Raw genomic sequence first — 21,833 nt, forward strand, 5'->3', positions numbered from 1 at the left:
CTCAGAGCATGCCTAAAATGCATATGTGAGAAAGTAGCACATTTTATTTCGGAGCATTGCTTTAATGCCAGTGAGATCTACTCATATTTTCACAGTTTGGTATTAATCTGATAACCTTTTCAACAATTTATTTCATTCAATACTTTTAGTGGGTTTGTTATAATGGTATACACTCATGTTTCTCATCCTCATGTATTTTCTCATATATGTGTAATAAAAGTACGTATATGTATATGAGACTGGTTTTCCCATGTTAGTTCTTTAGAAACATTCAGCAAAATCTCAAGTATATTTTATTTGAATGACTCATTCATTAACACCGGTTTCCTTTATGCACAGAAATTACCTTAGGGCAGGTTTTCTCCACTGATGCTCTGGTTTTGAGGCAAAATTCTATGGTTAGAACAGGCTTTTTCAACCAGAGTTTCGTGAAACTCTGGGGTTCCTTGACAAGCCCTAGAAGGGCTTTCTGAATGGATGGGAGTTAATTAATTTTTGATATATTTTTTAAATTTGATAAATATTTACCAGGTGATATGACTATATTTGGTCATGTCGATCTGCCCTCCCCCCCACAATGGCCTATGATAGGGGTGAGAAGGGGAGGGGCCCCAGGTGAGCATGTGCACACTTATGCTTCCCAACCATATTCAGCACCATCCCACCACTTCTGGGGCTTCCTGAGTCTGAAGAATGTTTCAGGGGTTAGTCAATGGTAAATAAGTTGAGAAAGGCTGCCTTAGGGTCCCTTCTCTGTTTTTTCTTCTGTCTGTGCGTTCCTGTTACTTTCTATTTTTTGTCTGAGGACGAGTGCTTGCACTCGAAAGCTCATGCCTTGAATAAATCTTTGTTGGTCTTAAAGGTGTCACTGGACTCTGATTTTATTGTGCTACTTCAGACCAACATGGCTTCCCACTTGATTCTCTTTTTTGTCTGTTTCAGTATAAGAAACCAATAGGCAAAAAGTTGTATCTTCTTGAGATTTATTAAATGCAGTCCTAAATAATTTTGCAACCAGAACGGGGTCCTAGGTATTCAATCCCTCTTTTTATTACTTCTGCAGTGGTTGCAATTGTAGTCTTAATATAACATTACCAGTATTTCAATTGAAGAAGTGACCCCTTTACTGAAGAGCTATTGCCAGTGTGATATCCTGTACCTGTAGGAATTAATACTGGTGATGTTATATTAAGAGCACAATTGCAACCACTGAAGAAGTAATAGAAAGCAGGATTGAATACCTGGGACCCCGTTCTGGTTGCAAAATTATTTAGGACTGCACTTAATAAATGTCAAGAAGATACAACTTTTTGCCTATTGGTTTCATTTGCTTTGGGTGTGGTTCAGTATAAGGCCATTTCATGGGAAGCAAGTAAAACACCGCCAAAAGTGCAGAGTATCAGAAGCAAAGTTTTGAGAGCTGGACAATTAAAGCAACCAGTGACCCTAGGCGAAACTAGTCGATCAGGCCCATAGCATTTGAGAATCGGTACATCACTTGCAGCTTACCAGTCACGTTTTGTGGCCTGGCCAGGGCTTGACTGTCTCCATGGTTCTACAGGAAGGCATCAGAAAACAGGGCATGTGTCAAAGTTCTGGTGGGCTACCCTGCAAGACTGTATAAAGTAGCCTGTATTCAGCGTGGGCGGCTCTAGATTAGGGCTGCCTGCTACGGGTTGGAAATTACTTGGAGATTTTGGGGGTGGAGCATGGGGAGGATGGAGTTTAGAGAGGGGAGGGACCTCAGTGTCATATAATGCCATATAATCCACTCTCCAAAGCAGCCATTTTCTCCAGGGGTTGTTTGTAGATAATCTGTAATAGCCATAAATCCCCAGGTGCCACCTGGAGATTGGCAACCCTACTCTAAATCAGTGGTCCCCAACCTTTTTATCACCGTGGACCACTCAACACTTGACAATTTTACTGAGGCCCGGTGGGGGGGGGTAGTTTACTCCTCTACTCTCAACCACTGCCCTAACGCTCTCTGGTCACTATGGTAATGTTTAAACATCCCTTCAAAATAAGATACAGGAACATTTTATTTTCATGGAAATTTTAACTCATGACAATGACAAATCAATGGGAACCCTGAGCTTGTTTCTCTGCAACGAGATAGTCCCATCTGGGAGTGATGGGAGACAATGACACCCGAAGTGTGTTGTAAAGGGCCGAGGGGGGGGGAGACGGTGTCCTTCGCGGCCCACCTCCAATTAGTCGATGGACTACATGTGGTCCGCAGCCCACAGGTTGGGGATCGCTACTCTAAATGACATTGCACCACAGAAGATTACAAATTTTAGATGGAAGGATTCGGTCATCACAATTTTGGTAAACTTATCTAACTAAAAAAAATGAGACCCCCCTCCTCCCCCCCTTTTTTTGGGGGGGGGGAAAGAAGGAGCATATAACTGTTTCTTGAAGTTATATCAAATACCAGCCTTGGTCTTTTTATTTCCAACTTCACTCATGAGAACGTTATAAAATGCTAAGTTAAGTGATTTTAGTAATACGCTATTAACTGTTTTGACACGTGGGCTTTTGATGTTTTCTTTCCTCGGGGGGAAGGAGAGTCACATGATTCATTGCAAAATATTCTTTTTGAAAGATAAAGTTAGAATCACAGCTCAGCATTTTAAAGAGTTATTATACAACTCCCCCCCCCCAACTGTGCCAATTCTCCCAAGTATTCTAAACTGAACTTTTCAGAGTCCTATAAAATCTTCCATTAACATTCCACTAGGCTGTATCTTATTAATGGGAGACACACTAGAAGCTATGTTATGCCATAGCACAGGCTTTCTCAACCAGCGTTTCGTCAAACCCTGGGGTTTCTTGACGGCCCTGGAAAGGTTTCCTGAATGGGTGGGAGTTAATTATTTTTTATATATATTAAAAAATGTGTTAAATGTTTATTGGGTGATAATGACATATGGTCATGTTGCCCCCGCAAATGGCCAATGATAGGCCTGGAGGGGATGGGAAGGGGAGGGGCCCCAGGTGGGCATGTATACAGCTATGCTTCCCAACCATATTCTGCACAATCACATCCCTTCTGGGGTTTCTTGAAGCCTGAAGAATGTTTCAGGGGTTACTCATTGGTTAAAAAGTTGAGAAAGGCTGCCAAAACAGCTAGAATAGTATCCTGTTGAGATGCCTGGGGATTGCCTGGAATTACCGCTCATCTCCAGACTACAGAGATCAGTTTCCCTGGAGAATATGGTTGCTTTGGAGTATGGACTTTATGACAGCCTATCTCACTCATGTCCCTGTCCTCCTCAGACTCCACCATCAAATCTCCATGAGTTTCTTGACCTTGGAGTTGGCAAACCTACGGCAGACCTTCCACCAATGGTCAAGGAGACCTGGGAAGTCTAAGGCAGAAGCCACTCTTCTGCTGCAGAGTTAGCAAAATACAGACACAGATTTAACTTGATTGCCCTCTTTCCTGAACAGACATGAGTATTTTTTTAATTTACCCCTATTTTGGCAAGGGTGTCAAACGGTGCAGCTGAGCAACGTTTGAAGACTTCCTGCCCGTTACAAAATATTTGTTTTACATTTGGAAAGAAAAAAATTAATTTCTAAAGTAGAGATCACAAAACTGAAGGGGGGGCATGTCATTGAAACTGGTTTGGCACGTATCCCACCACTGACATGTATCCTACCTCCCAGCCTAAGGGAACTATCTTCAATTTGTGGCTCTTTTGAGGAGAAGAAGGTTCCTTAGGCAGGAGGAAGGCTTCATACTTGCTGAGTGGTGGGAGACATGCCATTATTAATTTATATATTTATTCACATATGCACACATTATGCACATCCACCAGAAACTAGAAACATATGCTTGGATTCTTACCAGCATTAAGAGTTAAGTGCTAAAAGCTCAGCTCTGAAAGGACACCCCTCTGGAGGAAGGAAGAGCTTGGAATTTGTTGTCTTCTTCTGAGATGGAATCAACAGCTGACAGCGATTTGTAGTACTCGTCCTCCCAATCAAGGACTTTTATTTGCCTAAGGGGAAAATGAAAAACAAGCCACTCTGAATGGCCGTTTTCAAGTCTTAAAGTTTATGTTATACGGGTACAAGAAGTGCTTTTGGACAGTGAAGCCAAAATAGTTTTATGCTTGATAACCGCTTTGGATGCTCCAAGTAAAGAATTCAGCTTCATGAGAGAGTAGTGCACAACTTTTCCTTCAATAACAGGGCAGAATTCAAGGGGTTGGCTCTGATTTATGGGATGTCCAGGTCTTGCCAGAGATCCAGAGGCCTGGGCTTACTAAAAAAAAAATACATGTGTTGGACATAAAACTAGCTGTGAAACTTATCAAATGCCAAAAAAATTAAGATGTGTCTAAACCTGAGATCCACTTTCAGTTTGAGGTGCAGGCCAAATAGCCCTTCTCCCCTGCAATGCTTCCTGTGTACTTCCAGGTCTCTGTACTGCTAACCTGGTGTGGTGTCTTTTAGAACTGAGCTGTCTTTTGACTGTGTTGGATAATTGGCTTGTGTGAGTCAGCTGGGCTGACAAGAGAGGGAGATGCTGCTGGAGCTGGGCAGAGAAATGAGGAGATTCTGCAACAACTTTGGCGTCTAAGCCCTGGTTTGTCTGCAGTTCCATTCCCTTCTGCTGGGCAGAACTCTCTGCCTGTTGAGCATCTGACTGGGCTAAGCTCTCATCCGCCAAGGAATCCTCACTAACAGGACCTGGACTCACAACAGTTTTCCCCATTTTACACTGTATCACAAAGAGTAGTCTGACCCCATCACAGATTTATTATATTTAATTTAATTTTTGTTCAGGAAACATTCACCCTTTTTTAAAATATCAATTTTGTAAACCAGTAAGGGTACAAAGGCAAGGTGTGAATGTGCTAAGCAATATCTTTTAATTTTATCAAAATATGCAAGTTGTGCAGAAAATATATATCAACATATAACAGTATAATAATAACATACAGCAAATAATAATTATTAATATATAACATTAATTCTTAAGTGATTAATGAATATTTAATTTGATAATAAGTACATAATAATAATAAAAAGAAGCATAATCAAAAAGAAAAATGAAAAGCGGGTGGGGAAGAAAACATAAAAGAGCAAAAACAGAGGAAAAAGGAACCTCTGAAAGGTAAATCTAATGCAGAATCAGGATAATTATCTATTCCACATATTGTTATACATTGCACAGAATATTGCGTATCTAATAAACCTAATTGCTCATTAATTCAGATACCTCATAGAATTTCCATTTTTAACATTTACCTCAGATTTAGTTCTGTTCCAAAATTCAAGTTATAGCTGCCAAATCCTTCTGAAGTTATCTTGGTCAGACTGTTTCCCTTTCCACATTCATTTATATACTGTAATCTTTTCCAGATTAAGATATGTTCAACAACAACAACAAGGACTCCTTACTAGGTGCAGTTCAAATTTGCTTTTTTTAAAGTGGTCTGCTGCACACCCATGTACAAGTATCTCCCTGATGCATTTAAAAACCTCCCAAAATGAGAAAATGCCTCTTACAATGTGGATGGCTGATCCGCAGCAGACCTTTCCAGGAATTTATTAATGCCCATGCCCACGTAATGTCAGAACAAATGGCAACCACTAGAGCTAATAGCTAGCTGGTTGTTCAACATTAATAACTGTGAATCGGCTGCATAAGGCAGCCACTTGGATGGCATGATGAGACAGAATGCTAATCAAGCCAGGCTTCTGTTTCTTAGACAGGAAAAAAAATGAAATCTGTACAAATATTATTAGAAGACAACTATAAAAGAATCATCAACAGCGTTAAAGGAAGTCCTAAATGGACCTTCACAGATACTTTGTAGTTTTGGTTTCCTTTATCATTATTCATGGGGTTGCCAGTCCCCATTTGGGGCCTGGAGACCCCCCGGGTCCAGGAGACCAGTTGTAATAGCAAGAGATCTCCACACCACCCCTGGAGGTTTGGAGCTCTATTAATACGGGCCAGTTTTCATGGGATAAACTTACATAAAATTGCAAAGATGTTGTAAAACCAATTGGGAATGGCTTTTGAAAGCTGTACCTGTGTTTGTCGATGATAATTGAGCATTGCTTTATAGGCAGTGTGCACAGTCCACGCCTGGGCCTTTATAGGAAAACAAGTAAGTATTCTAGGTAAAAGGCAGACATATTGAAGAGGGGGCCAACTTGTTGACTGAAGCTTTAGAGAGAAGGATCAGGAGCAACGGGTTCAAATGAAACGAGGTTCCGCTTAGATATTAGACAGCACTGTCTGATGGTGAGGGATGTTCACAGATGGCATATGCTGCCTTAGAGGATGGTGGAGTTTCCTTTGTTGGAAGGTTTTAGGAGGAGACTGGGTCAACCTCTGTGTGAATTTTAAGTCCCTGAGCAGATGGGGGGGGGGGGGGGCTGGACTAGATGGCTTTTTATGATCTCTTCCAGCTCTGCGTGAGACTGATTCTTATTCCACGCTTCCAAATTGGTAAAGGTATCCCCTGTGCAAGCACCGGGTCATGTCTGACCCTTGGGGTGACGCCCTCCAGCGTTTTCATGGCAGACTCAATACGGGGTGGTTTGCCAGTCCCTTCCCCAGTCATTACCGTTTACCCCCCAGCAAGCTGGGTCCTCATTTTACCGACCTCGGAAGGATGGAAGGCTGAGTCAACCTTGAGCCGGCTGCTGGGATCGAACTCCCAGCCTCATGGGCAGATCTTTCAGACTGCATGTTTGCTGCCTTACCACTCTGCGCCACAAGAGGTTCTTCCAAACTGGTAGAACAGTGAAATTTTCCCTTGATGAGATGACGAGGAAAAAAATTAAGTACGTAACCCTTTTTGACAAGAATAAAAAGAGTATGTGGATTCACTTATTCGATTCTAGGAGCAGATACCTGATCTTGCTCTGTCTTCACATGGTACTTGCTGTGGTCCAGATGAACCAGCCTGCTGCCACACACCAAGGGAGCCAGCTTGGTCTAGTGCTTAATCTGGTTAGCTGGGTTTGATTCCCTGCTCCCCCACATGCAGCCTTGGGCTCACCACAGCCCTGATAAAGCTGTTCTGACCAAGCAGGAATATCAGGGCTCTCTCAGCCTCACCTCCCTCACAGGGTGTCTGTTGTGGGGAGAGGAAAGGGAAGGCGAACGTAAGCTGCTTTAGAATCATAGAATCATAGAATCATAGAATCATAGAGTTGGAAGGGGCCATACAGGCCATCTAGTCCAACCCCCTGCTCAACGCAGGATTAGCCCTAAGCATCCTAAAGCATCCAAGAAAAGTGTGTATCCAACCTTTGCTTGAAGACTGCCAGTGAGGGGGAGCTCACCACCTCCTTAGGCAGCCTATTCCACTGCTGAACTACTCTGACTGAGAAAAACTTTTTCCTGATATCTAGCCTATATCGTTGTTTGAGACTTTGAGACTCCTCTGGAAGAGAAAAGCGGCATACAAGAACCAACTTTTCTTCTTCTTCTTCCACTTATGCTCACTCTTCATGGGACTTCAATAGTGCAACCCAAAGCAATGCTACACTCATCTAAATACAATGAAGTCAATGGACTTGGGAGAGCATAACTCTACTTCGGATGGTGCTATCAGTCTACCGTTTGTGACAGACCCCTTTCCAAATAAGCAGAGAAACAAAGCAAAACTTTGACTGGATTCCGCTGAACAGAATCTTTTTTTTCTGTCCTTAACCTAAAAGAGATGGTTCACGTAAAATGCAAGTTTCCAATTTGCTGCTGTAGAAAATGCTCCAAGGTCCTACCGAGAAAAAGGCTTGCTATTTATTTTTAAGGAACACCTCTAGAACTTTAGGAGGAGGATTATTTTCTTCCTCGTGTGCAGTTTTCCATAATATCACAAAGGACTTCTTCTGTTTACAGTTGCTTAGAACTAAGAAGCTAGATATTTACCCAAGTTTTCTTGGCTTCCTCTTGCTCCCTTGATATTCTAGAGATCCCTGCGGAGAGGGCCAAGAACACACAGTCAAAGCAAAGCAGCGAGTCGTTAATTTTTAATTCAAAGTGATTTTGTGTTGAATGCAAGCAGATGCTGATAATATCAGAAGTCACAGCATAATTTTTTTGATCAAAGGGCTCCAGCGAGCCTGATGAAGCATGCATCTTGCTCGTCTTTGATAAACCACATCAATTATTCACCGTGAAGGCAGACATCCTGACATGAAAGCAACAGATAAAGAGCATAAGCACATGTTCAAGACGAGAGCTGAAGAACGTCAGGAGGGGCTGCAGGGGTGGTAGTGTTGCGGGGTAGGGGGGTAGGGTGGGGTGGGGCTGGAGGGATTGGAACAGGTATTAATAACAAAATTATTAACTAGAAACAAAGCCAATAGAGCAGCTTTATTGCCACTTTGAACTCACATTTAACTGGTTATAATACAAGTTGTCCTCGGGGCTGTTCAGCATTTTGGGCTGCTGGCAGCGTCGGCGGGGGGCCTTCAACTTCTGCTCAAGACCGTTCTCTGAATCTGAAAAAAAAGAGGAGTGCAGCTGAGTTCTCAGTTATGCCAGGTGCTGTTAATGTCTTGGCATATTTTAGAACCAGAAGAATCTTCCAACCTATCGGTTTCCTGGAATTATTCCCCAAGCTGTGCCAACCTCTTTAGGAATACTGGAATGAAACGTTTTAAAAATCTTCAGCCTTCCTAAACTACTGCAGGCCTATTATCATGTATGTTCTGAACAAGTCTAAGAAGAATTATACCCTCCTAAGTCAGTTTTAGAAACATATCTCTGGTTAGGGCTCCACTGTGTACTTCTTTGGACAGTGTGGTGATTAATTAGCTTTATCACCTGAGGAACGCCAAGCTTGACTACGGCTTCAGTCCCTGTTATTGGTTCATTGAAAGAGTCGCCCTTGTCTGTTGAGCCAGCCATAACAGCAAAAAGAATATTTTATTGCTGCTTTTAAAATATGTATTAAAAAGGTACTTCTTGGAGAGCGGCGGAACAATTGATTAGAAGAAGAAGGGATTTAGTAGATATTGCTTTAATGAATGAGAGCTCTAAGGACAGAAGTGTCTTGCTGGATCAGACCAAAGTCCTTTGAGTCTAGAATGCAGAGTGCGGAAAGCTAGTCTGAGTAGTGTTTGCTGCCCCGTGTTGTTTTTTTCTCCCACTGGTATACTGCTTCTGAACAGGGAGGTTCCAGTTATCATGGCTCATCACAGTTGAGAAGCTTGTTCTTTATTGGCTCATTAAAAACCAACATTCTTTTCACATTTATTTGGCATTTTTAAAAGAAATTCCCAAGTAACAGAAGTCCCTCAAGAATGAATGTTTTGGTGGGGAAACATCTGATTCTTCTAAACTGAGGTCAGTTTGTATATATACCTCAGCATGCACAATGGACGTAACTATGTCTTCATATCAGCCCCAAGTCACAAAATAATGTGTGAACTGGTGAAAACGAAACAAATAACTAGCAAGTCCCATCAAGATAACTAGCAAATCCCCAGAGAGCACTCTTTCAGAAATAGCAATCAGCTAAGGATCCCTGGCCCCAAAGAAATATGCTGGGCATCAACCGGATACAGGGCCTTCTCATCCCTGGCTCCTGCTTGGTGGAATTAGCTCCCTGAGGAAATCAGGGCCCTGACAGAACTTGTCGTAAGTTCCGCAGGGTCCGCAAGACGGAGCTCTTCCGCCCAGGCTTATGGCTAAGGCCAGCTGATCAGCTGAATTACCATCATATATTAATTAAACAGGCCTCCTTCCCCATCCCGTCCCCCCCAACTCCTAGTAACATCTTGCTAGCAACATCACCATCTTTATAATCACAGTAATTTATGCGTTTAATATTCTTAGATGTTCTTTAGATGTAACTGTTATTATTTAATTGTTATTGTATATTTTTTACTTTTTAAATAATTTAAAAAAATTAAACACAGAAATATAACATACAGAGAACCATAAAACAAACAATCCAATCAATAAACAATACACAAAAATACCACTCTGAAACTTCAATTAGTTATTTCAGTTGATTGTTACTTTTACCTAACCTTATTATTTATTTTATTTATTTTATTTATTTTATTTATTTTATTTATTTTATTTATTTTATTTATTTTATTTATTTTATTTATTTTATTTATATACCGCCCTTCCCGGAGACTCAGGGCGGTTTACACTGAACTTATGAACCATACATGAAACAATCTTCGTTAATAATCATACAATAATAACTGTGGTTGTAACAGTATAACAGTGCAATAGAACAGTATAACAGTATAATTTAACAGTACAACAATGCAACAGTGCAATAGCACAACAGGTCCAGAGCGCTCTGGTGGAGTTTTGTGGGGGGGGGGGGGAGAGCAGGGGCCCTTCATTCGCAGTTGGTTACGTTTGGTCTCAACCAAATGCCTGGCGGAAGAGCATTATGACAACTCAAGTCCTTTGTCTCTAGTCTTTGGTGTCTACACGTATTACAATCTGAAACATTCTTCTGAGAATTCATCAGATCAAGACAAATAATATTGTAATCTCCCTCCCTTAAATTACTTTCATAATTGTTAGTTATTTTTTCCAAACCCAAAAACTTCTTTAGCTTATTTTGCCAGTTATCCACTGAAAATCTTTCCGCACTCTTCCAGTTTGTGGCAATTCTTTGTTATTATATATTTTAAATTTTGTTTGCCACCCCAAGATGGCTAGTCTGAGAGAAGCACCAGTATACAAGTCAAAATGAATGAATGAATCTTAAAGTTTCATTAAAAAAAAACACCTTTATTTCACCTATATGAAATACCTATACTGACCTTAGGAGATGAGCAGGACAAAACTAGCTTTACACATGATTGTAGTTATTTATTTATTTATTAAACTTTTATACCGCTGTTCCCTTAGACTCACGGTGGTTTACAAAATAAAAATTGCAATAAAACCCATAGTTAAAACCATTAAAACCAATCCAATTTCTCATTTATTTGTTTAGGAATTTATACCCTCCTTTTGTCCTAGTTGGGAACCCAAAGCAGCTTTTGGCGTTCCGCAGAACTGCAAGACACAGCTCTTCCGCCAGGTCTATGGTTGAGGCCGGTGCGCTGAGGAAGATCTAGACCCCCCCCTGGATTACTCTACTGGCGGATTAAGATCAGCTACCCCTGTTCACCCCTGGGGGTGATATTGGGGAGGGGATCTGGTTGCAGTTTTTTAAAACCACCTTGCAGAACAATCCACCTGCCAATTCTCAATGGTTCTATTTGTCTCAGTTAATGAAATTGGAATAGAGCAGGTAGTGGCTATTGTGTGTGAGTAAACCGATAAACACAGAGTTATTTTCCCTGCTTTGTATATCCAATGAGATTTTTAGGAGTCCACGATTCTCACTGCTGCAATACATGCATTACGTTCTAAGGTACCAATGGACTTTGATGTCTTGCTGCACCTGGTTAACGTTCTCTGCCACTTTCCCAGAATTTAATCCTACAGAAGACACTGAATTGAGCCTCGCGGGGTGGAAATCCCTCCCTCCCTGGCTTTTTAGGGTAAGCTGAAAGTTTCACACAGGCCCTCTCTCCGGGCATGTCCCATTGCAATCTCTGCAATCAAGAGGGGAAGCTCCCCACGGTACCATTTGCATGGATGCTTCAGGCGATCAAGCTCATGAAAAGAGGAATTCTCAGTGGCTGCCCCTCAGTGATGGAACTTATTTCTTTAAAGCATTTCTGATTCTGATTGCCCTCATCAGCCTTGTTTCTGGGGCAGCTTCCTGTTAAAGCTATAAAACAACCAGAATCATACGAAATCTAGAGGGATGATAAATAGGTCAAAGGGTTTTTTTTTTGGGGGGGGGGGCTAAAAGCATGGAATTGAAAGAAAACTGATTCATGGATGCACCACATGAAAACTCGGGGTACGGTGGGGAGTAAATCTTTGAAAAAGCCAGTAAAAACAATGATGTTTTTCTCCAGTACCTAATGTTCAATATTGCTGGTTCTTACTTTTAAGCTCCCCAGATGGCTTGGTGCTGTGGTACCAGAAGGACTGCTTCCTCCTGCATTGTCCAGTCCACTTGTCAAGACTCTCTTCTCCAGCCCTGCTCTCTGTGCCCCACCTGCAGAGGTGAGGTGTGTGGTGACCAGAGATACAGTCTTTTCAGTGGTGGTACCTTGTCTTTCAGGCTCCCCGGGTGTCTACTTTGTTTTTGGCAGTAGGCCAAAACATTTTTTTTAAACCCAGACTTTTAATGGAGAGATGGTTCAGAAGAAGAAGAGTTGGTTCTTATATGCCGCTTTTCTCTACCCAAAGGAGGCTCAAAGCGGCTTACAGTTGCCTTCCCTTTCCTCTCCCCACAACAGACACCCTGTGAGGGAGATGAGGCTGAGAGAGCCCTGATATTACTGCTGAGTCAGAACAGCTTTATCAGTGCCGTGGCGAGCCCAAGGTCACCCAGCTGGCTGCATGTGGGGGAGTACAGAATCATTAGAAGTCCGCACTCCTAACCACTACAGCAAACTGGCTCTCAGTGGTTTTATGAGTAGTTGTTAAGAGTGGCAGCATCTAATCTGGTTCCCTTTCACTTAAAAGTGGGGGAAAGTGAAAGATGGCTACCAACCATTTCAGGCTGACAGCATATGAGCATACTGTCAGCTGTTATGGCTGGAAGCCCTTTAAACCCTCAGATTACCCCCCCCCCTTCAAAACAGGAGGATGTGAAAAGGAGGAAGTGAAACTAAGACTTTAAAGGCTTGCCACCCATTTAAAACAGCCTTTCTTAACCTTTTTACCATTGAGAAACCCCTGAAACATTCTTTAGGCTCTGAGAAACCCTGGAAGTAATATCAGCAGGCCACACCTCTCTGCCACACCCATGGAAGTCACATAGCGTCAGAAGTGACATCGCCCACCGTTAGCCATTGTGTGTGTGGGTGGGGGGGTCAGGTCAACATAACCATATATGGTCATATCACTCGATTTAAATTTTACAATAATACATTTAAAAATTAATCAACTCCCATCCAATCTGGAACCCCCCCTGGGGCCATCAAGAAACCCCCGGGTTTCACAAAACCCATTGAGAAAGCCTGGTTTAAAGCTAAGAGCTATCGGGTGCGCCTGTATGCTGTCAGCCTGAAATGGCTGACAGTCATTATAGCGGTCCCTTTCAGTTCCCCTCCCTTGGAAGATGGGGGAAAATAGACTAGCCCAAACTGAGGGCCTTTTCGCACAGGGATCTTTGTTGCAAATTGTTTGCGGAATGAAAAATCGCCATTTAAAATAGTGGAATTCGTCGTTATGCATACCTGCCTTTGTAGTGGAATCAGTTGCGTTTTTTAGCGTTTCCCACAGGCTTCCGGTCTCGGCAGAAATCGCTAGAAAGGAAGCGCTATTGCCAAGCTCGTCCCGCTCCTGGCCGTCAAGCAGCCAATGGGCAGCCGTTAGCATGCTCCCAAACAGCCCCTTTCCCTTTAAGAAAGGTTTTTTTTAAAAAAAAAACGACCCATAGCAATGAATCTAGGTAGATTCGTTGCTACGGAGAGACCCATCCAGCTGCCTAATGTGAGCTGTCGTTTGATTGTATGATCATTTGCACGCTGCCTCGAGTGATAAAAAAAAAAATCCCCCCCCCCCTCTCACGGGCACGATTTTCGGCTGAATTTATTTGTAAAAAATAAAGGGACTTTATTTCAGCAAACGGGCTTTTCAGTTGTTTGTGCTTAGTGACTAAAGGTGAAGGACTGAAGCCAGGGAAGCCTCTAAACAGAAAGAGGCTCGCCGGTGCGTTTATCCCCGCTCGCTCGGAGAAAAAAAAATGGCGATCGCTTCGCCGGAAGTTTGGAGGAGAGAGCCAGGGGGAGGGACTTTGAAGAACCAGCAACAATGGTAACGCACAGATCTTTAGCGCTACTGTTGCAGATTGGTTGCAGGAGTGTATCGCTATCCGGAGGGTGAATCCACTTTTCTGGATTCCCCTGAAAGCGCCACAACGAAGCGCTTTTTGCTGATTGGTTTCAGGATTGTTGCAGATTGTCTACGACGTCGTGGGTTATGTCAAATTAGTAGCGTTTCCAAATAGCAACCATTCTGCTACTTTGAAGCCGTGCGAAATGGCCCTGAATCAGTTCGTTTCAGGGCTTTGGGCTAGGTTCAGTTTGGGGGTTTAGTTCATGAAAACCCAGAGCTGAACTGAAATTTTTTTATTTGTGCCCATACTTACTTCTGCGATCGAACGTAATTGGGCTAGCATGGAATTTAAGTACCTTGGACCAAATTCTTCATGCAACATGGCAGTGACATGGAAGCTGCCTATACCCAAGAAGGTTGTTTCATCTCATTACTTGAGACAGAAAAGCTCTTAAAAGTCTGCACTTTCTTTCTCTTCCCAAGCCACAGCATCAATTGTGCGCGGGACTCTCCTGCAGTCTTTTTAATCTACTGGCATTCCGATACAATCTCTTCGGCATCTTTCCTGGGTGGTCTGCTACTTGCCTGCTCCAAAGGAAATGCCCTTTCACTAAGCCTATTTGTCTTTTGTGTGTGCTAAAATATCACTGGGTAAGAAAATCTGGTAGTATTTACCACAGGCAACCATATCAAGGGGAAACCACATTGACATTGGCTCTGTGCTAAATCATTTTAAACGTAGATTGAAAATAAGTTTAATAGTTTTATATCTGCTAAAAATTATAGTTACTGAAGTCAAATTAGTGGTTTAAGGTAAAGGTAAAAGTATCTCCTGTGCAAGCACCGGGTCCTGTCTGACCCTTGGGGTGACGCCCTCTAACATTTTCATGGTAGACTCAATATGGGGTTGGTTTGCCATTCCCTTCCCCAGTCATTACCGTTTACCCCCCAGCAAGCTGGGTACTCATTTGACCAACCTCGGAAGGATGGAAGGCTGAGTCAACCTTGAGCCGGCGGCGGGGATTGAACTCCCAGCTTCATGGGCAGAGCTTCAGACTGCATGTCTGATGCCTTACCACTTTATGCCACAAGAGGCTCTTATAATTACTGGTTTACCTATTCACTAATCTTTATTTACAACAATGCAGGAACAAGATGAAACATTATTGATAGAGTCCTAGGTATTCTATGGCTGGTCACATGCAAAAAATTAGAATAGCATACTTTGCTCCATCTGAAATCAGAACTTTGGAATTCCTGAGCATGGCAAATCTCTGCATCCACCTGGCTGGTTGCCTTGCTTCACCTCTTCAGCTACATCACCTGTCTGTACCTTGCTTGGTGTCTCCTGTTTATCCTGGGGGACTGATATGTTCTCCCACTAGATTCTGTGCTTTGCCATTTTTAATGCCAGATTTGTGCCCATTTGTTCTTTTGTCCTTTGTCAGATTTGTGTCGTCTTTTGTCCTATGTTGACAACAAAATGGCATTACTCACTTATATCATACTGGAGGATAAATTGGCCCATGAATTCATGGAAGTATAGCTCATACAATGAACTCCTGCAAATATATTGCCTCAGTGGATATGGAATCTGTGTCAAAGAGTCTAGTTTTCAGGATTATGACTCTGTTTAATACTTGAAGCATATTGAACCAGGCTTTTCTGTATCTCTTCCTTGTTTCGCAACAGACAGCCTGTGAGATAGGCAAGGCTGGGACAGCTCTGAGAGAAATGTGTCTGACCCAAGATCACCCAGCAGGCTGCATGTGGAGGAAAAGTGGGGAATCAAACATGGTTCACCAGATTTGAGGTCGCCGCTCTTAACCACCACACTACACTGGCTCTATATTTATCCCCCACACCCTGCTCATCCTGTCTATTCTAACAGGGCCCATGGAAGGCAGCCTCAGTGGATGTGGGGAATGGAGACTGTTGCCGCTGGGGGTATATTTAAGGGGGTTATTATATTGATGTTTTAATGTGAGGGTTTTATCTGTAAATTGCCGTGAGATGGTTGTCGGGAGCAGCAGGATATAAATCGAATAAACAACAACATCAACAACAACAACAACTGTCTGCAGCTTTCCAAAATCTCCGGTGGAAATCTCTCACAGCATCTGCTATGTGATTCTTTTAACTAAGGATGCCACAACTGAACCTGGAGTCTTCATCGTGAAAAGCAGATTCTGTGCTACCAGGCTGTGGCTATCCTGTCAGGTGGTTGTTTGTGGTGAGCAGCTGTTATAGATTGGGTGTTCCCTCAGTCAGGACAGGCCGACTATCCCAGCCTGAGTGAATAAAGAGCTGTTCAGAACGGCCTAAATCTACCCAATGATATTATTATTATTATTATTATTATTATTATTATTATTATTATTATTATTATTATTATTATTATTCGATTTATTTCCCTCCACTCCCTACAGGCTCGTGGCTGGTAACAATAGTCTTAAAATCCCCCATTAAAACTCCCACTAAAAGACTTTAAAAAATACCCAACACGGCAGAAAATGCAACTCTCCCCCTACCCAAACAAGGGCGTTAGGGGATGGAGGGTAATGGTGTATACTTCAGACCCCAGGGGTGGCAATGTTCTTCCTCGCCAGTCCTAGTCTCAACCATAGACCTGGTGGAAGAGCTCCGTTTTACAGGCCCTGCGGAACGCTGACAGCTCCCGCAGGGCTCGTAGCTCACCCGGGAATGGTTTTAGCTTGGAATTAGGGATGACAACATTATTCTTTCCTTTGCCTCTCCTTATGTCTATGCCAGGTCCTAGAAAACAGCCCCTGCATGTCACCTTATTTCTTGATCCCTTTTGGTGCGGTGTACTTTTACGAGTGTAATATACGAGTGAATTCTTCATGTGAAGGATTTCTGTCACCCTGGCCTGGATGACCCAGGCTGCCCCAATCTCACCAGATCTTGGAAGCTAAACAGGACCGGCCCAACTTAGTACTTGGAAGGGAGACCACCAACTTGGTCAAGGGTTGGCACGCAGAAGCAGGCAATGGCAAACCAGCTCTACTAGTCTATTGCCTTGAAAACCCTATGGAGTCACTGTAAATCGGCGACAACTTGAGAACATTTTCCACCACCGAGTTTCTGCCTGAGAAACTAGAACACAAGCAGCTGTAGAATAACTGTACAGTGGTTGTTGGGGGGCTTTGAGTGGATGCTGGAAGCCTGTAACTACATGATTACAGTTCTCCAGATTAGAGTCCGCTGCTCTTAACCACTACAACGCAAGAGACCTTTACCAGTTTTTTTCAGAGGCCTTTCATGAAGGAGTCATGGTCTGTTGCCTGCCTTAAACAGACAGAACCTTCCTAGATTTACACTGTTATTTCATTGCTAAGATACTTTCTGGGATGTTATTATTTCTCCCTTTTACTGGGAATAGGCATTTGCGTTTCAGATCGCTACGGCCGAGAAATCTCCGAAGCAGGTTTAGCATCAGGTTTCTCTAGTTGTTTAAAACCCACAACAGAAGACAGAAAGCAGCAAAAATCTCCTTAGAAGTCTTGTCATGTTAGGCTTTTCTAACCAAGCCAAACAAACAAGCAAACAAACAAACAAACAAATTAAAAAGCTGGGGGGAAGTGTCATAACAAGTTTTCAGGGTTCTTTTAAACACAGGTGTCAGTGGAGTTAGTTCAGGGTCTCTAATTTCTCTGTACCTTAGGTCAGACAGAGTTTGGCCAACTCTGGGTTATCTATGCGTACCAAGCAGGAAGGTCAGAAGGGCCCTGGGGGGCAAGTCCCTGCGGAAGACTAGAGGGGTTGAGGGGAGGGGGAGGAAGATGGCTGCAGCCTTCCCTCCACACACGAAGAGGCCCGCCTTGGCACCAACTTCTGCCACTCTGACCTCTGACCAAAGTTGTGCAATGAAGAGTGCCTGAGTCTCTTTATTGAGGCAGTTGCTGGGGTTCCCCCTTCAGAGGGGCAGGCAGGGGCAGGTTCTAGCACTGCTGAGGTCTGGCTGGCCCTCTCCTGTTTGGCCCGGGTCTTCTTTCGTGCTCTCCAACGAGCATACAGAATGAGTGGGTATTTTCCCATGCGGGTGACATTGTCTGCATGCATCGCTCCTGTCCTGCACCCGAACGAGTCCAGGAATTGGTCTTTCTCAAAATCAACTTGCCGGCTTTTGGCTTCCTAGAAATGGGCTTTGAAGAGGACCACGGAATTGCTCTGATTATATCTCCTCTGAGTCTGTTCTGGGTAGCAGGGTCAAAAAATGCTTTCCCCAGACTTAAAATCCTATAGACAGAAGCCTGTTTCCATTGGTTTACCACCCCCCCCTCCGCCAAATCACCCAAATCACCGCCGCTAATCTGGAAACATCTCACTGCAGACGGAGTACCAAGGGGCCCTAGAGATGAAAACTAAGACCCTCAGTCACCAGAAGCCAGCCCCAAATGGGAAAATGTCTCCCCAATTGATTCCCCACCCCAGTGTTCAGTTTGGAAAGCCCATGCCTTTTGAATCATCTAAACCTGCGACAAAAGGGAAGGAAACATGACTTCCTTGTCCTAGGCATTAGGAAATTAACCAAAATAGGTGGAGAGAAACAACCCTGCAAATAGATGTAATAGAGCTGTTTAAAAAAGATTTCATCAATAATTAAGAAAGTAAACACTTAAAAAAAATCCGTATGACCACAAAAGTTGCAGTAATAGTTTCCAGCCTACTATGTCGGGGAGAACATTAAAGTGCAACTCTTAATTATTGGCAAATATTAACACAGGCTCTTGGGAGCTCATCATAACATTTCAAGGTCCAAGTTCATAAAAATTTCAGCAATGTTTAAAATCATGTTAATTTGTTCTTTGTTTCTTCTCCTGCTGGTCTAATTTATTCCGAGGCACTTCAGTTTCTCATGCTTAAATATATCGATTGTGCCTATGGAATGCATCGCAATAGCCTGGAGACAAAGACTGTGGTGTAGGGTGTGAAAAAAGAAGAAGAAAGAAACGTATCTTTGTTCTCCTTTGATATTTTAGATGCATTCTGAAGCTTCTGAGGGCTTCTCATTTCCCTTTGGATCACATCTCTTTTTTTTTTTTCAAGGTTGGAAATTTCATTTTCCCTGTTGAAGTCTCAAGACAAAAGGGCAGCTTGACTCACATTACGACGTCGACCAACTTTTTCCCCGGCTACCCAAATTAATGCTGGTTGTGCAGGGCTAAAGCTTTGGCTTGGATCCACTGGAGAGTTTCCATGAAGTTCTCAGAGACCGTTTTTGCACTGGGGGTTTCACGCCAGGCTGCAGGTTGGAGTTTTAGTCATGGCAGGTTGCCCCACCTCTTCCTGCACCCACACGGGGGAGCATCTGGCCCGGTGTGCCTCATCTGCCCCCCATTTGTGCTCCTGTAAACGGTCAGAATGAGACTTTTTGCTTCTTGCTGTGGTCACAAAGGCCACAAAAATGATGCTCACGGGAGATACCTGGGGCTATGGCAGGAAAGGAAAAGCTCAAAAGTCGTACTCCATGGGTAGAACTGCTCTGGTGGATCTCAGCCATGTTATCAGTATCATACAATCATGGTCCTACTTCTTTGGGGCAGAAAATCAGAAACTTAGTACTTTATTAAGCACAGTTCACACCACATTCTTTAAAAGAACATTTACCCCAATGGCTGATGATACCAAATACTGGCCAATCATGGGAAATCTCTTAGATGCGATTTCTGATTTTTGTGTAGAGCAGCATATATTTTGTATTTTCCTCCTCTAGTATCTCTCCTTGGGATGATTTTCTCTAACCGATTCTGCATGAGGAATCTGCCCCAGACAGCCTCTGGTTGCTGGTGGGTTTTAGAGCTTCCTCCACATAACGTTGTCTGCATCCCTAGGCTGTCCAGGGATTGGCTCAAGTTTTGGCCAGATTTGTTTCAAGATGAGGGAAATCATCAAAACTGGATTTGCCACGTTATCTTGCTTCACATCAGGGAGCAACCAGGGGCAAGCCTGTTTGGAGGGAGAAACATGCGGCGGTCCCTGCAGCATTTTGCCTGCCCTCACATCTACCCTCCCCTCTCCATTGCTGGGAACACTAAAATTCTGGAACAGAATATTTCTATACATTCCCAAATATTTCCTGAATTTTGGGAGACCCATTTGCCAGTATCTCAAAAAATTTCAAATACCATCCAGACACACAAATATATATGTAAACTACAAATAAGGTATTTTTGAATATATTTCATGGATTTAGAGCTGTAGAATCAAGAGATGAGATTAATTCAGAACCCATCAGGGATTGATTTTCATGGCTTAAGAGTCAAATATGCATCATCATATGAATGTATGAGCTCATGGGTGTATAATTTTCTCTTAACTTCAGCCAAACACTCCCATGAGAATTTCATATATAACAAGCACTGATGACCCCAAGAATTCTTGGAAAATTTTCCTTCCTTCCTTCCTTCCTTCCTTCCTTCCTTCCTTCCTTCCTTCCTTCCTTCCTTCCTCCCCTCCCCTCCCCTCCCCTCCCCTCCCCTCCCCTCCCCTCCATGTGATGTTATGACTCTTGGTTACTTGAAATTCCTTGCGCATGGAGAATAATCACAGTCCCTGATCCCTATGATGAACAGGGTTCCAGAAGTTAGCTGCACAAGGTAGACTCATGCCACGCCAATCAGCATAGTGTATGAGCAGTACTAAACATCTAAGGGCATCACAGACCTGTTATTGCTCAGTCTCAGGTGGCTGACTACCACTTATTTCTCAAAGAAATCAGATGCCCACTGCCTAGAGGTTGCATAACTAGTTAGAATACCAGGGTCTCATTTGTTATTGGAATTAATCAGACTCCTTGCTCCACCAACTAATAACATCCATGCAGCAAAATGCACAGGATCAAGAAACAGCTATCCATCTGCCCATCCTTTCTTCATCTGGCTTGGGTGAAGTTTCCCATACTGAGTCAAATTAAGCCAGAGGCTTTACCACTTCTGGTGCCATTCTGTCCATCCCTTTTTTATTGGCAAAAAATAGTTATGACGGAATTTGTATTAGGGACTCAGCCCTGGGGACAGAGATTTGTTTGTTTTTAATCTTGATCCTTGGCACCATTTGTCTGATAGCACAGTGACTGCCATTTGCCTTGATATGGAAAGAATACACGTATGAGCACATGGCCCCACATTGGGGCAATAGCAGCTGCGAGGAGCATTGCTATCAGGGCAATAGTGATATACAGTGGATTACTTCCCCACCCCCAGCATCAGAGTCTCTATGGTTGTTTTCTTTTGAGTAAAGTACACAACCAGGGATCCAACTACAGCTTCCCCCTTGTAAGGTCTAATTAGGCCTTTACGGTTTCCAACCGGGAATCCTTTCAGGTATTTGCACGATGTGTGTTTCCACTTTTAATTCAGAAATAGGAGGGAAGAAAAATCATGTTTCAGCTCCCGGGAGCATGGGACTGGGAAACACTGATTTAGCTTCACATGTGAAGTTTTAAAGAAAGAATATTTTGCCCTGCAACTCCCAACACGATAATATATCAGATAACTTTGAAGTGAAAAGAGAGAAAGGGTTTTATTTTCTGTAGCCTTTCTTAAAGCACCCCCTTAAAAAAAAAAAGACTTCCGATTGTCTACACCAGCTGCCAACGAGAGAATTGTTTGCTCAGATGGAGTGTGTTCACAGAGGGGGAAAAAAAGTTAAGGAAATTCATTAGAGCAGCAGCTTTGATGTCATGTGCACTCCAGAATCTGCAGCAAATCACGACAATAGGGAAAGGATGCCTTTTGTTTATAACCTCTGAAGAGTACCATTGCACACATGGGCGCTTGTAACAGAGGCCACGCATTTGCCTACACATGCTTTCAAGACTTATGGCTTCATTTTGGACACTGCATGGAACCACATGCTTTCCATTACTAAGCACCCATCCTCCCCCCCCCACAAGATGGTGGCTCTAAAAGTCCCCCCCACCCCACCCCATCACAGTGATATC

General features: G+C 43.1%; 1 protein-coding gene across 5 annotated transcripts in view; it reads right to left on the bottom strand.

Annotated features, from left to right (window-relative positions):
- The window catches only part of MYO3B (myosin IIIB), a 327,845-nt gene that overhangs the window by 23,284 nt on the left and 282,728 nt on the right, over window positions 1–21,833 (bottom strand). For 3 of the 5 annotated variants that reach the window (XM_077319759.1, XM_077319758.1, XM_077319760.1), the window contains exons 32-34: window positions 8,378–8,484; window positions 7,910–7,956; window positions 3,857–4,010 (exon numbers count right to left, since the gene is read on the bottom strand). In XM_077319759.1, coding sequence (XP_077175874.1) covers window positions 3,884–4,010; window positions 7,910–7,956; window positions 8,378–8,484 — 281 coding nt within the window. In that variant the 3' untranslated portion in view covers window positions 3,857–3,883. Of the gene's footprint in view, window positions 1–1,509; window positions 1,556–3,856; window positions 4,011–7,909; window positions 7,957–8,377; window positions 8,485–21,833 lie in introns of all 5 variants that reach the window. The other 2 variants (XR_013228041.1, XR_013228040.1) reach the window with 1 other exon arrangement.

This window comes from Paroedura picta, chromosome 2 (genome assembly GCF_049243985.1).
Source record: "Paroedura picta isolate Pp20150507F chromosome 2, Ppicta_v3.0, whole genome shotgun sequence".
Lineage (NCBI taxonomy): Eukaryota > Metazoa > Chordata > Lepidosauria > Squamata > Gekkonidae > Paroedura > Paroedura picta.